A 15,363-nucleotide genomic window follows, 5' to 3' on the forward strand; every position below is an offset into this window, starting at 1 on the left:
ACACCATCGAAGGGAGCACATCTTTTGTAGCACATAGTTATTTATATAATTAATTAGAGTTAATTGATAACCCACTCATAATTTTTATCACAAATGTCACCGTTATTGGCCTAATAAATTTAGGACCACTACACATGCCACATTAGGTGTTACTGAAAAGTAATAGATCTGGTCTGGGCTCATGGACTAATTGGCGATTTGCCTCACCAATGGTGGTAGAGAGAGAGAGACACTGGCATGCATTTTCCAACAACTCTAATTTTTTTAAATATTATTTCCTAACGTGTAAAATCGGGTCCACAGGGTTGTAATGCCACACTCAGTATCTGTTGACGACACCCAACAACATCAACATGAAAGGAAACCACTGCAGGAGGAGGAAAACATAATAGGAAGAGCGAGAAAAGAGCTGAAAGCAGAGCAGCCATTGAAAGCAGCAGGACAGATTACCCAAGATGTCAGGCGTCACTGGCTCACTCTCGCTGGGCTCTCCGATGGAATTGGAGGTGGACGGCTGGGGGCTGTCATCAGACATGTCGGGCATGGCACCGGCCGCCTCGTCTCCAAGCGTCACGCCATCGTCAGTGACCCCGTCTCCTACCGAGCCAGATGACTGCAGCTCCCCTAATACACAGAGACGCATCTCAGCATGACCACCACACCTTGAATGATCCGCCAAGCAAAAACCAACATTTCTGAAGTTGTTTTTAAATTGTTCAAAATAACCATACCTATGGTTCCATCTTGGTTAAATTTGTTTATTTACGGACTTGTGTTGTCTGCAATATGTTGTCTGTATATGCTTTCATTACAAGACAGTCAAGTAAACATTATTTGATCATCAGTATATCGCTGTCTAAATAAATAAAAACTAAGCAAATTATATGTAAATACACAACTTGCTGAAATACAAGGGTCTCCACTTTTTTATCCATCGGATTAACTTCAGCCAAATAATTTCCTCACTGTCTCATGATTGACATTAATGATCATAAGACATCACATATCACTTAAGTTTCAATTGTTGATGATAGATTTTGGAGGATCCAGGGAAACCTTGGCAGTATTTTGTTGGAGAAGATAATTAAAGAATATTTTATCGCTCAGAATTCTGACAAATGAGATTTTAAGTTATGAAATTAGCCGTAAAGTACACACTTGTATTATTCATAATCGGAATAATTTTTCCATCAATTATGGTTAACAATGCAAATTAGCTAAACACAAATTTAATTTCAGTACCTAATTGCATCATGTCCATAAAGACACTTCATTTTTGCACAAAAACTGGATATGCAATGAAAACTGGATTTAAGGGAAAATGTGTTACTTTAATTAAATCTGCAGCAAATTCAACAAATGCCTGAAAATTTTAAACATCAATGTCCAATTTAAATCTCCGTGAACAATCCTTTACTCCCAGCCACTCTGCCCATAATTCCATGTCCCGAATGTTGACGGGGCTACACTCTCAGACACAGCCCTGGAGAAGTAACAGGACAAACTAGAAGTCAAAAATATTGTTTCATCCCTTTCCCAAAAATGTATCCAAATTGAATCTTGACTTAACGCTTTCGTGACTGCAAGCATTCATATTATTGGGTCTTTCGGTAAAGTCACGTAGATAGGTTCAAAGAAAATAACAAAAATAACAAAAAACTACGACGTTTCGATTGCAACACAAGCGTTTTTCTTATTTTCTTTGAACCTATCTACTTGACTTCACCGAAAGACCCAAGAATATGTATCAAAATTGTGCTATTGGTGTCATGAGGTTAGATAATCCATTTAGATTTCAGAGATCAGTGCAACAATTCATCTTCTTGGTTCTTTCGGTAAAGTCACGTAGAAGGGAAGTAATAAAATAATAAAAATAAAACATAATATTATATTATTTTATTATATTATTTTATTATGTTTTATTTTTTTACTTCCCTTCTACGTGACTTTACCGAAATAACCAAGAAGATGAATTCCTGCAGTCACGAAAGCTTTAAATCGCAACAATTCATGTTAAAGAAAAGTCTGCAGAAGCGGACACCATTGAGCTAACTTCTGAGATTTCTTCAAGTTCCGTTGACCTCGGGACGACACATGAGGGGGGGGGGGGGGGGAGCCCTTTCATTTCTCTTCTCTCGTCTCTCCCCTTCCCCGAACTGCCTTCAGGGTGGCCTCTGCTTACCTGCGAGGATGTCCTGTAGCATGCAGGTGAGCGCATGCTGCGCCCAAGCTCCGCCCCACGCGATGGTGCCCTTGTTGAAGTCCGTCCCGACCATGAGGAGCAGCAGGCGCTCCAGCTGCCGCTCAGTCACGATCTCGCTCAGGTGGATGCTGGGCCGCGTGCAGTTGGACAGCCGTGCCAGCACCTGTGAAAGCAGAGTAAGACACGTGGCTTACTTTATGTTTCGTGTGAATGAGTGCCAACGAAGCAGCAAGTGGCAGATGCCGAGGTCAAACCGGGCTTTTTTGAAAAGGGTTTTCAGTGTTGAGAAAAACCTAAGTGAGGCTTTCCTGGATCTAAAATATATATACAGTTGCATCCGTTAAATTAACATAGTGGGCAATATTGCAATTGAATAACACAATCAGCAAAGATTCGTGGTAGGCATGCGACACCGTTTCATGCCTTCCTTGACGAGACCATAACATTGCAACAAAAGGCTTGCATATTGATACACTTATGTAGTCATCTTCAAAATGCCACCAATCGTGGCTTAGTGAGACACCTGGTGGTCACTCCGCTACCTTGCACACGAAGAGGAAGAGGTCGGCGTGGCACGTGAAGTCCATGGCTAGCAAGAACGAAAGCAGCTTCTGCACCACGGGGATGCACTGCTGGTGGGGCAGGGTGAACGGCAACGGCTCCACCTCGGGCCCATCCCAGCCGGTGCCTGCCGCTTGCTCGCCGGCCTCGCCACCCGGACGGGCCCAGCCCGACACACGACGCAGGCGAAGGAGGTCCTTGAAATGCTGCGTGAATACGGCCGACACGACCACGGTTTATAATCGTCCTCCAGCATGGCTGCTGCTGTTACTTAATACTGAATCCACCACCTGGCGGTAATAATTGGCGGTTGAAGCCGATTACGTAATATCTACATATATATGGCAAGCACCTTAGTGGGGGGCAGGGGGATCCAGTCTTTCCACAAAGTGGAGGTATTATGGATCGAGTTGACATCTGACTTGAATATGGAATTGCAACATTCCAGTGGCACGTTGAGTTCTATGCACAACATCACCTGGCCTTTAGTAACCTAATTACATTTAAATTAAATTTTACAGAGGATGAAAAAATAATAATATAGGTGTTAAAATGTTCAAACACCAAATAGACAACTATTGCAAGGCATCATCTTTATCCGCACCTTCCGATTAGCAGTTGGCTACATACGGTGCGAAAGTAGTTCAACATCCATCCAAAAAGGGTCCCATAAATCCATTTTACAGAATGACTCAAGCACACCATGTTAGACCAAGTCTTGTTCCAAAAAAATGCAGCGAGCACCCATTCCAAACCAAGGTGTTGGATCGTACCTTGGAGGTGGCCTGCTTGAGCTTGGCCTGCTCCATCAATAGTTTGTAGGAACCCCCCTTGTTGATCTGCGTTTTCTCCTTCTCAATCTGCTCCACCAGGGCTTTCTGCTTGGCCTTCAGGACACTCAGTTGCTGTTGTGAGTTATGCACAACACAAGAATACAAAACCCCCATCAAGATGATGCACACTGGTAATTTTCGTTTAAATGTAAAATGTGCTCAAGTGCTGCATACAGTACCTGCTTGTGGTGCATGAGTTGCTTGCGGATTTTGTTCAGGTAGAGCCTGCTGTGGCCCTTGCTGGACCGGCTTAAGCTCTGAGGCTGGAAACTGTTGTTGACAAAGCTCCACTGGTTTCCTGATCAACAACAACCATGACAGAGCGATCACTCGGCGAATGAACATCACAGGTTATCTTCCGCTCGCAGCCCGATTGTTAGCAGCGCTAGCAACTCTTTTTTAACGGAGGAACTCACCGGCCAGAAGCCTTTCGATCTCTTTGTCGACAGCAATTTTTTTGCCCCCAGCCCCGACCGCCAGGCCCTCATCCTCGGCGCTGGTTACACAGTCAAGCAGGCGAGACACCAGCATGAGCACCCAGCTCACAAGCGGGATATCCAGCACACCTGCATACAGACACACACACATACAACACGGGGGTGACACCGTTAGTTACAGCTCAGACTATTGCGCTAACGAGGGCAAGCATGCCACAAAGCAATGTGGGGATATTAAGCAGCACGTGTACCGCAAGGTTGAACATCTTCCCAGCCGGCAGACTGTGGCTGCAGTGGAGAGAGCAGGCGGTCCAAGAGAGCCAGCAGCGACTCAAGAACTCCACTGTTGCTCAGGGATCTCCGGCCCAGGCACGACAGCAGAATAAATACTCTACAAATGGGCAGATCCACAATGCAGTCATTTGTAAATATGCATGACAGTGAGTCAATCTGGTAAGATGATTCACAAGCGTTTATCAGTTTCATGTACAACCCTTTCTTAATCCACAGTTGGATGAGGGCATCTGCAAGCTGTGCAAGCTGTGGAGGTTAATAGTCTTTGACAATCCTTGACGATGTTGGTCAGTATAGGTTTGGAAAGGTGTGGATATGGGAGAGAAATAGTAGTACAGTACAACATATACATTTTCCTGCACTGGCCCTCTGCTGCCAACCACACAGCATAACATTTTATATAAGCAAGCCACCTTGGTGTGCAGTCACACGGGTATAGATAGACGCACCGGTCTTGCGGGAAGACAAGCAGCTGCTGCGAGTTGTAGAGCTCCTGCAGCACGTTGGCGAGAAAGCGGCCCCACCAGCGCTCACCCCCACACAGCTGCACCAGCAGCAGCCCCGCGTGCAGGCGGATGCGCGGCGTCCCACTCAGGCACAAGTGCTTGAAGAGCTCCTCGCAGGCCGTCGCCTGGAATGTCTGCTGCAGCACCGATGGCACGGGCTGACCTGTGATACGGAGTACACGCAACACGCTGCTTTCAGCACGATGTCCTTCGCGCACGCTGTGAGCTTGATCTGGAAAACGGAATAGAGTTTGCATTGCCATAAAACACCGCCATCATTTAACAATATCTTAGAACCCAAAAATATGCAGTATTTTTTTAAAAAATGGGCCATTCTTCAGACACAAACCTATAGCTCCAGGAGTTATAGCTCCAAATATGATTTGCTTGTGTAATGATGGACGGGTACCATTGGATGTGTGCAGCACGCTGAGGAGCGTGTCGAGCAGGTACTTGATAACGGTACGCAGCTGCTCGGTCGACGAGCCGAGGATCAGGTCCCTCTGGGAACGGTTGCTCTCCGGCAGGCCACCGCCCGCCGCGGCGTCCTCCTCTTTCCGGCTGGACCACGCCGTGGTGGGGCCACCGCCGCCTATGAATCCGCCCTCAGAGCGCGGCGCCCCCAGGGCCACACGTAGCCGGGCCACAGCGTGGTGAGCCAGGTTGAGCTGCAGCTGCAGCTGCGCACACGCCTGATAGGCGGCACACACGCGGGCGTCCTCCTCGGCCGCGCGCTCCGGCCGCCGCAGGGAGTGGTGGCCGTTGCCAGCGCTTGAGAGCGGGGGCAGGTCGACGGCATGCAGCAGGGTCTCCAGGCGGTGGCACGCCAGATTGTACCTGCATGGAGACTATACTTTAAAAACAACCACTGCTGGTATACAACCAACACGGAATGCTGCGCATTCAATTGCGAGGTTTAATAAGGCAACAGCAGAACAACCAACGAAATAAAATAAGAATAAAACCGTGCCGACTTGAAAAATGAAGAAAGCTTGCTTACAAAATTTCTAAAAACATAACCAAATGATCTTGATTTTAGGCTTTCGTGACTGCAGGAATCCATACTCTTTGGATATTTCGGTAAAGTCACGTAGGTAGAAAAAATAATAGATCATGACGTTTCGATCGCAACACAAGCAACCGTGATCAGGTGTGAAACAAACACAGCAGGAGGACTGCTGACATAGTGTCCTACCTACGTGACTTTACCAAAAGAACCAAAGAGTATAACCAATTGATCTTTAGAAATCTAAAATTTATATCACTGAACTATTTTCATTCATCAGCACCATTCCAGAAAGAAGAGTTTCTCTAGTGCGGGTCGCCAACGGGGCAGTGTGCGCACACACCTGCACTGGATGTCCTCCTGAAGAGTGACGAGCGTGCTGAGTTGTTGTTCCAGCTCCTCCTGGCTCTCAGCCTCCCGGCTCGTGCTATCCGGCTCTCCGACTATCGTCCGTCCCTCCTGTTCCCACGGAAGGATGTATGTGTGGCCGTAGTACAGCCCCAGCGGGATTTTTGCACGCGCGTTGGTGCTGCCGTACTTGCCAATGACCGTCACCTAATGGAGAAAGGAACCATTAAGCACACAATGGGGAAGGAGCATACAGGTGCATCGTACCCAATGCACCGGGTCACCAGTGTCAACGTGCATACAATAAGCCGCAAGGCACCTTGAGGAAGCGGCACACGGGTGCGGGCAGCAGGTCGTGCAGGATGAGCGAGTGGGTGCCGATGTCGGGCGTCACCACCAACCGCCGCCCGTCCACCTCCTCTCCGCGAGTCCACACGTCGATGGCGAGCGATGCCAGCTCCGAACATGCCGGCACGAGCAGGTCCGTCAACAGCACCGGCCGCCCAAAGTCCAGGGTCACAAAACGACGGGCACCTGCGTTCGCAAAATTGAGCAGAAATAAAAACGAACGTGCAAATGCTCGTCACGCACGAAGTCCAATAATATGAAGAACTACTCGCAGGACGGATGTACTCGGCGTAAGAGGAGGTGCATGTACAAAAGACGGTCAAGTACCCGAGTGCATTCGCTCAATGACCATTGACTGGTACGTTGGTGGCTGCAGCAGCTGGGACGCCTGCGTGAGAGCCTGAGCCAGACCCCCGCCCGCCAGAGAGGTTGGTCCAGACGAGCAGGGGGAAGCAGCAGATGACTTTCCCGCGGAGCTCTGCCCATAAAATGACGAGAAATTAATTCCGAACAACATGAAGCCACGATGTGCTTAAGACACAAAACTGCATTAAGGAAGTTAAATAGTGCTTTATATGTTCATGATGCTAGCATGTGGTTGCCTGTGCACCCACCGATTTGCTCTTGCTAGACTTGGAGGTGTGCAGAGCCACAGTGACTGGGTTGAGCTCCGAAAAGGCAGGCGGTGGGAAGAAGTGGGAGAGGTCCCCGTTGACGGTCGGCGCAGAGGTGACGGGCACGTGGACCGGCTCGTTGGGCGGTGTGAGCGGCGGGGTCATGAACAGGGGTGTCGTCTTGGGCGTGGGTGGGAAAAGCTCCGAGCTGTAGGGGTAGTAGCCAGGGTGGTGGGCCACAGCAGCAGCCGCCGACGACATGAGGGGGGCGGCCGAGGGCCCTGCCGTCACCGAGGCCCCCGCAGCAGAGGCCGCGGCCGCTGCCGCCGCCGTTGTCTGATGTAGCTTCGCCTCCAGCTTCACCTTCTGCTGCTGCAGCTTGAGCAGCTGGTGCTGCTTCTCTTGCAGGGCGTGCAGCTGATGCTCGGCCGTGGCCATAGCAGTGGACAGAGAATGCAGCGCGGCCTGGGCGGCAGTGCTCAGGGCCTGGCTTGTGTCCCCACCACTATTGGCCGCTGCTGCTCCACCTGGCCCCGCCATCATGCCAAACCCATTGCCTAAGATATTATTTGTAAACAAAATTACACAGAAATGTTAAAATTAGAAACTTGACTATGGCCAGCATTCCGATTTGCACAGTTGTCCACATACGGTGCAAAATAAGTTAAACATACATACGTTATTGGAATAAAAAAGGAGTTTCAACTACAAGCACGAGATTGTGCTAAAGCAATCGCCTATGGGGGTAAAAGTGACGTGAAATGGCGCACCCCTCTCGTCTTTCTCCACGCGGGTGCCGTCGCTGGTGGCCACGCACGTGAAGTGCAGTGGCTCCACCTCCAGCAGCCCCGTGAGTGCGGTGAAGCTGCTGTCGGCAGCTGCACCTCCAGCCACCTTGCCATTACCTGCACCACCACACACAAGGGGCATACACTAGTCAGAGAAGCTGATTTTAATACGCAAAGTTAAAGTGTCTACACACTCAAATGAGCATTGGGGAGAGCTGTTCTTGGCTTCATGAGACAGTCGTGGCAATTAAACATTCCTCAAACAGTGGCCAATATATTCCATTGGAAAAAGTTCATGAACACCACCCTCTTCACAACATTCTACATAGGCTTAAATGGAATGCTCCTGTCATGCAAAGCGAAATGTTATTTGCATATGCTTTGTAATTAACACGCATGCTTCCATGATGCAGCATCATGCAACTCACGATGAAGCTCCCCACCTGTCATGATCTCGGAGAGGTCGATCTCGTCGGACTGCACGTTGCTGGAGCTGCTCACCAGGTAGGCGTTTTTGTAAGAGGAGCCGCTCATCTCAAAGTCAAACAAGAGGGGGTCGAACGGGGAGCGGTACAGCCCATACCTGGGGTCACATGGAACACATGAGTTATTTGAAAAGCCTCTGGTTAAGATATTTACCGATGAGCAACGTTAAGATAGACATGCATAACTACAAATCAATTTAGGTTATTATTGGGTGAAGGCATGGTGCAGTTTTTAGCACAATGTTCTGTGAACCTGTCGACATGAGTTATGTTCTAAGCCATGGCTAATATCGGTGATGATCGCTATCTGAGCCAGTCCTCCCTTTCATGAACCTGCACTGACCAGCATGATGAAGTATGGCCATACAACCCCAAGGATCGACATAGCAGGAGGTCTTCAGCAATGGGTGAATTTCTCACGTTATATCCCTGTGTGTTCATTAAATAAACTAAAACGGATACAACCTGGAGAGACGATTTTGTATTTGCATGCTATATATGTTAAAACTTAAATTGCAATATACTAGAATTAAGCCGATTATATTATTCTGCTACTGCTCATAATTCTGCTACACCGGGGGTAGTGACGCGGCCGTGCGGTAGCACATTCGCCCCACTTGTTGCAGAGGCTCATGGTTTGAATCAAAAGGCTGCCCTAATTAATACTGCGGGTCTAATCTGTGCTGTCTGCTTCCCAGTGGATGCGAAAGATCCCTTGACATTATTCAAAAGAATAGTCCAAATATAACAAATTGTAAATTACCCGCAAATCAATCATTTTGGACGATATACAGCAATCATCACCCCCTACTGGAAGACGAATGCCCCAGTTCACTCTTGCCAATGGTCTCTCTTGCGTGCGCACCCGGTTAAACAAAATAAACTTTTAAACTTGAGCTCAAGAGCCAAGCCCGGGCTCGGTGTGCGCACGCATGTCTCACCGTGCCCGCAGCAGCGCCTCCAGTGGCGTGAGTCTGTCCGTGAGTTGACGCGACACAGCCATGAGCAAAGCGGCGCACGCTGTGCTGCACTCAGCCAGGTCCTCCTCCTTCACGTAATTCAGCAGCACGAAATACCAGTACAGAGCTCCTACACAAATTAAAGGAAAAGACAAGCGTTAACAGATTGTTGGGTCAGCTGCTCTTAGCAAGCACCTATGAATGGCAGCACTGCATACGAGGGGGTGGAGTGGCCCACACCACACCCCAAGTGACGATGTTTACACATTGCACCAGGTTCTCATTTGAAGCCGAGTCGATCAAAAGGGAGGCCCAGAAGAGGTTCAGATAATCGTCACTGGTGTTGGCTGCGAGCAGGAATCGAACTCGGGTAGCTGGGTTTGTAGCGTTTCACGCAAACTGCTACCCATACCACTCCCCATAAACACACACAGACATCTGGACAAAAAAAAAATCACCATTTATGTGGAATGTATTTTTGTATGCCCTGGCAGCACCTACACCCTTCGCTGGTATTTTCATGGGAGCTACACCAAGGTGTGCTAAAGAACATCCGTCTAAATTTGCCAAAATGGCTCACAAATTACTTCAAGATCAACCCCACTGTTCAAATTTGGCAGGACCCTCCTGAAAGTTCTGGACAGTTGCCTCACCTCTCCTCCCCTCATTAGGCAGCACCAACACATTTTCCTCCCTCCCTACCTTCCATTTTAGCAGCGTGGCAGTGATAGAATACATTTCCTCCACAAACTGTCGCGAATATTTTGATTGTTGAAAGGAATCATTACAAATGTGATAGCTCTAAAAGTATGATGACTTAATGGGCTGTGGACTCCTACAGCATACTAGCTCAAACTATTCATCTGCTGTCCAAAGTGGTGGGTGTTTCATATTGATCTGAGAGTCATGTGCATATTTCTATACATGTCATCCAACTTGTGATGACTGTGTGCGCTCCTAAAGCCAAAACAAAATAAATGTACGCTAGTAACAAAGCTTACATTTTTAGAGCAAGCTGATGGCATGTGCCTATTTAACACTTAATAGTTGGCATGCAATGCAAGCTGGATAACCCAAGTGGCCAAAAACGTTTGCCAGCCACATTTCGAAGTTAACTTGGTGCAAGTAATTTGAAGATGGATTAATCTCAGAAAAGCCCAAATAATAAGATAAAAAATAGAATTTTTGCTGGTGTCACCCGTTGTCAAAATGCACACCTACGCTGCTGGATTTAATTCGGTCACAGATCAATGCATGCAATTTAGCCAAACTCAGTCACTTCAGATAAACCTTCGGGGATTACAAGGCAGGCTCACCTGCAGTGGCAGCCGCAGGAATGTACGGGAGATTGTCCAGCAGGGCCAGGAGCAGAGCTCGGCTGAACTCTTTTCTGATTGCTTCCGTCCTTCCATTACTGTTGGAAAGTTCATAAATATATATTTAAAAACAACTCATCATTGGCCACTCAATCGACTGCAGGATGAAAGCTTCTCCCAAGCCGACACCGACCTCTCAGGATCCTGCAATGCAATAATCCAGCTCACAAAATATATATGCTAAGGAATAGTAAATATAGTAAAAACCATCGCTATGCACGAGTTCTGGTTTCACGAGTATCGCGAGTTACTAAATGTATACCAATTCCCTATTTGCGACTCGCCAAACTCCAATATTTGCAAGTGTACCTAGTGCCAGACCTCTAACACCGTGGAGGTGTGCGCAGAATTTTACATTTCAAACTGTCGGCGAAGATTCGGCACGCCACCTCGGCTGCCCGCTTAGTCCTCAGTCTCGCCGTAATCTCGCGGAGCTCGTGATTGTGCATGTTTACTTTATACGTACTTACAAGTCGACTCGATTATACATTTTGGTATAAACAAGTCGACTGAGGTCCATTAAAACGAATACGAATGCAATCGGGGAAAATGTTGCGACTCGTGCTCCCCCAGAGTGCAAAAATGATAACAGCTGTGCGGCATTGTTATGAAACACCTGTATCTCCCGAGGAGTCATCCTCCTGAATGCCTCACCATCACCACTACCTCCATCGTCATCAAATCATCATCAAAGGTAATGAAAAAACACGTTGTTCTTTGTAATTTGTTATTTATTGTAGTCATTGTTAGTAAACATTAACCACTCCCCTCATGTTCACTCGTACCAGGAACGTAACCCCATTTTTTACATTGGAACAAGGTTTATGCATTCGCGAATTCAGCATTCACAAACATTTGCAAGAACGTAACCCTCGTGGATAGATAGGGTTTAGTGTAATGTTTACTACGTTAAGGAAGTTAATTCACACTCAAAATAATCACATTTCTTACACCACGTAAACATACGACTGCTGCGTGAAAAAAATTGTACAGCGTTACCTGATGCAGAGCGTGAGAAACTTGGCGCACTTGTGAGCGATACTGCGACCAGCCTCCAGGAAGCAGCACCGCACCAGATCCACCAGATGGCACTGCGTTTTAATCGACAGGCTGTCCACACCATCCTTGGAGCTGGGCGGGCAGGGCATGGGACATAATTGGATTAAACTACCCGCCTCCGCAAAAACCCGTTCAAAGCTTGACCTCCAACTGCCGCTACGTGCAGATGCCTGGCCAATTTTCTACATACAAGGACAGCCAATTTGTTAATCCACTGCTGGAAAGGTGGTGGGTGTTATTGGAGCATATAACACCATGCTGGTTTGAGCATAGTAGAAAAACAAATATTTGTATACACTTTCCTCTGTTGGCAACGAAGACCCGCAGCAGCCTTTAACTTTTGCTTTATGCATGTCGGTCAGCTATGAAAGCACGATCAGGCATCCTTCCAGGAGATTTTGTCAGAGGCATAATTCAACACTTGGCTCTATTTTTCATGGGCTGTGCGCTAAGAGTAGCGCTGCGAGTGTACCTGCACTGCTGCGCATGAGCATGCACGCCTGCCAGCCAGCACAACACGTCGAGGGCCAGGCTCCGGGCCTGCTCCGTGGGGGGTGGCCCCTCGTCCGTCCGGAGGCACAGCAGGAGCAGCAGCCGCTCGGGGAAGTCCGCCAGCTCCAGCATCGCCAGCCGCTGAACCCTGCGGTGTAAAACAAATATCGACAGCACAGACGACATTTAACACCTATGTAACACCACATCCACACCACATGCTACTGCAGCACTTTTTATTTCAAAAAATGGGTTCTAAAAGAGATTTTCTGGGCTTGTTTTAATGAGACATTTTTGCAAACATCAACTTTGGAATTAAAACCATCAACAAAACGTCCATTTGCTCACTATTTTGCAAAACAAAATCACCTATGCCAAAGTCTATAATATAACCTAAGGATTTATCCATGTGTTTAGGACTGTATGTTTCATGAAAATATATCTCACCTTTCTTTTGGAATGGAAGTCTTTTTAAATTTGCGTATGGTGATGGACACCTCCTGCAGCACATCACAGCCCTGCAACTTCTTAGACTTCTTGGATGAGTTGCCATTCTCTCCAAACTTGGGTGTGGCTCCTTTATCCTAGCAAACCATTGACAATGTTGATTAAAAATACAATAACCATCTCACAAACCATAAGAAATGCTCCTTACAAAGCGATCAACATGTGATCATGCAACTTAAAATATCGATTTTTTTAATAGCAAACAGGATGATCCATATTTAGTTTTTGGGTTAGGCCACACAGTCATTTAATTCCAAAATTATTGTCAATAAACAGAGTAAGCTGACGCAGTCCACTCCATTTTTGAGTACACTACTTGAAGAAGCTCAACGCAGTTTAAGTGAACGTAAAATATCAGGAAAAGTCTCACACCACCGGTGACCAATGTCCAAATAATATTTTTGTAAAAGTGACAATCTTGTTTGGCGGTAAAGAGTAGAGAAGAATTTTGGCATAAAATGACGGCTTAACCTAAAAAAAACATGGATTGTATGAACATTGCATCTCAAGGTGAGCATCACAAAGTGGCTACTTAAAAGCGAGGGCTTACTTTGGTGGCTGTAGCTTTGAGGAGGAACGTGGCCAAAGAGTGGCCCTGGTTGGTGGTCGGTTTGAGTGTTGGGGCTCGGTAAATCGAGCGACCATTGTTCCCTGCGTAACTCCCATCCTCATTTGCCCGATCACCATTGACCGCCTTGATGTGAATGAGAAACGATCTGTACTTTCCCCCGGCCATGCCTGTTACAACAGCAGAATAAATAGAAGGCAACACTATCAGCTGGATATAAATACATGAAAGGTGTTACTCCACCCCAAAATATTTAAAATACAAAAAACAATGAATGTAGGTTATAATACTGTGCAAAACAAGGCATTTAAATCGTGATAGGTCTCCAGAAGTGTGGTGAACATACCCTTGATGAGTGCGGGGCTGGTAAGGGTGAGCACGCCGGCATGGCCGGACAAGTCCAAGCCATTGCCCAGCCACTCAGGCCCACACAGGATGTCCTCTTTGTGGTCATCCAGGAAGGGGCACAACTTTGTGCCGGATTCTGTGTGCAACCAGAAACATTGAGGGGGACGGGGAAGGTGACCAGGGCAGAATTATAGTTAACACTACGGATGTGCATGTAAAACATACCTGGTTATCTTGATTCTGGTTCGTCGCAAAAAATGGGTTACAATTCGATTTCAAATTGTGTGAAAAACAGGCAATTGTAAGTGACCTCTCACCTGTGCCCTCATCGATATCCATGGCCTCGCAACCCTCCCTTCCATCTAACAGTGAAGAGCCCTGGCCCGCTGAGTTCATGCACCATGGGGTAGTCAAAGGAAATGCGACTTTCGAGTCAACGGCACAATCTGAGATACAAACACCACAAGCAACACGAATGACAATTTACAAGTACCTGGCCACATGACGACAAAACATCATCATGTGGCTTAGAATTTTAAACATTATGCTGACAATTTAGTAATTCGCCAAGGATAAACAAGGCTCATTAGTGTTTAAGTGACATGGCTTTGGCAGGTGTGGGTGTGCTGCCCATGTGGGTTTTACCATTGATCTTGCCGAGGCCAGGAGAGCGATTCCGCAGCAGTGTAACTTGGATCTGAGGAATGCTGGCCACGTCTGTGTTCAGTATGAACTTCAGGTCCACGTGACCAACCATGCACACTTTGGGCAGCACAATCTCAAATATCTGCTCATCCCAGCTTTTACTGAAAAAAGAATTGGACAAACAAAAGTCAACCACTGAAATATATGAAGAATATAAAATCGTAACTCATACATGAAGAACAGTCACTTTGGTCTCAATAGCCTCCTCGCGGGTTATAAAGGATGAAAATAGAATTAACAAATCACCGGCTCACACAAAGATAAGGGTTGTAAGAGCAAAGGTGGCAATGCAGATTGCATTATTAAAGAGCACAGTGAATTTAATGCCCTGCACTTGGCAAAGCAACAAACTAATGCCCACGACCAAATACAGAATGATGCATTTCCTAAGTTCTGTTCACAAGGGCATAGAGAACAAGCCGATAATTGAAGTTAAACTTCATTTGTTTAACCAGGTGAGAACTCAAAAAGAGCTGGATAGTTTTATTTGCAAGAGTAACCTGTCCCACCAAAACTAACAAATGAAAAACAAATAAAATAACAATGAAGCAAGTAGAAATCAATTGCCAAGGTGGCATCTCAGGGCTCACTTGTCCGGCTGCAACTTCCAGGTGCGCGTATGCTGTGCTGCATCCCCGTGCTGCTGCCCGTGCAGATGCTGCGGGTGGCGTCTCTGCTGCTGCTCCTGCTGCAGCTCGGCCCAGCAGGGAGGCACCGTGGCCGAGAAGCGCGGCGTCAGAGTCTCGAACTGCGTGAGCTCCACCAGCGCCGTCAGGGCGGACGTAGTGAGCACAGGCTGCGCCGCCAGGAGCTCCACCCCTGCACACACCACACCAGGCACGTGGCAAGGCAAATCGTAAATGCTCATGCCGTGACCCAGCATTGGCCACGATATAGTAGCGTTTTTGTTACTATGTAATTACTCC

The 15,363-nt window shown here is 47.2% G+C and overlaps 1 protein-coding gene across 1 annotated transcript in view; it reads right to left on the bottom strand.

The window, feature by feature from the left end:
• BIRC6 (baculoviral IAP repeat containing 6) overlaps positions 1-15,363 on the bottom strand; it is a 149,254-nt gene that overhangs the window by 119,409 nt on the left and 14,482 nt on the right. The window contains 25 exon segments of the mRNA XM_061558929.1: positions 451-624; positions 2,183-2,366; positions 2,746-2,970; positions 3,538-3,669; positions 3,777-3,895; positions 4,014-4,163; positions 4,286-4,425; positions 4,778-4,997; positions 5,244-5,671; positions 6,184-6,395; positions 6,508-6,722; positions 6,864-7,014; positions 7,151-7,707; positions 7,921-8,055; positions 8,382-8,521; positions 9,365-9,512; positions 10,699-10,796; positions 11,758-11,889; positions 12,290-12,457; positions 12,757-12,893; positions 13,367-13,554; positions 13,731-13,868; positions 14,050-14,178; positions 14,378-14,538; positions 15,028-15,256. Coding sequence (XP_061414913.1) covers positions 451-624; positions 2,183-2,366; positions 2,746-2,970; positions 3,538-3,669; positions 3,777-3,895; positions 4,014-4,163; positions 4,286-4,425; positions 4,778-4,997; positions 5,244-5,671; positions 6,184-6,395; positions 6,508-6,722; positions 6,864-7,014; positions 7,151-7,707; positions 7,921-8,055; positions 8,382-8,521; positions 9,365-9,512; positions 10,699-10,796; positions 11,758-11,889; positions 12,290-12,457; positions 12,757-12,893; positions 13,367-13,554; positions 13,731-13,868; positions 14,050-14,178; positions 14,378-14,538; positions 15,028-15,256 — 4,710 coding nt within the window.

Source organism: Lethenteron reissneri, chromosome 25 (genome assembly GCF_015708825.2).
Source record: "Lethenteron reissneri isolate LAM-NWPU_2019-01 chromosome 25, ASM1570882v1, whole genome shotgun sequence".
Classification (NCBI taxonomy): Eukaryota; Metazoa; Chordata; class Hyperoartia; order Petromyzontiformes; family Petromyzontidae; genus Lethenteron; species Lethenteron reissneri.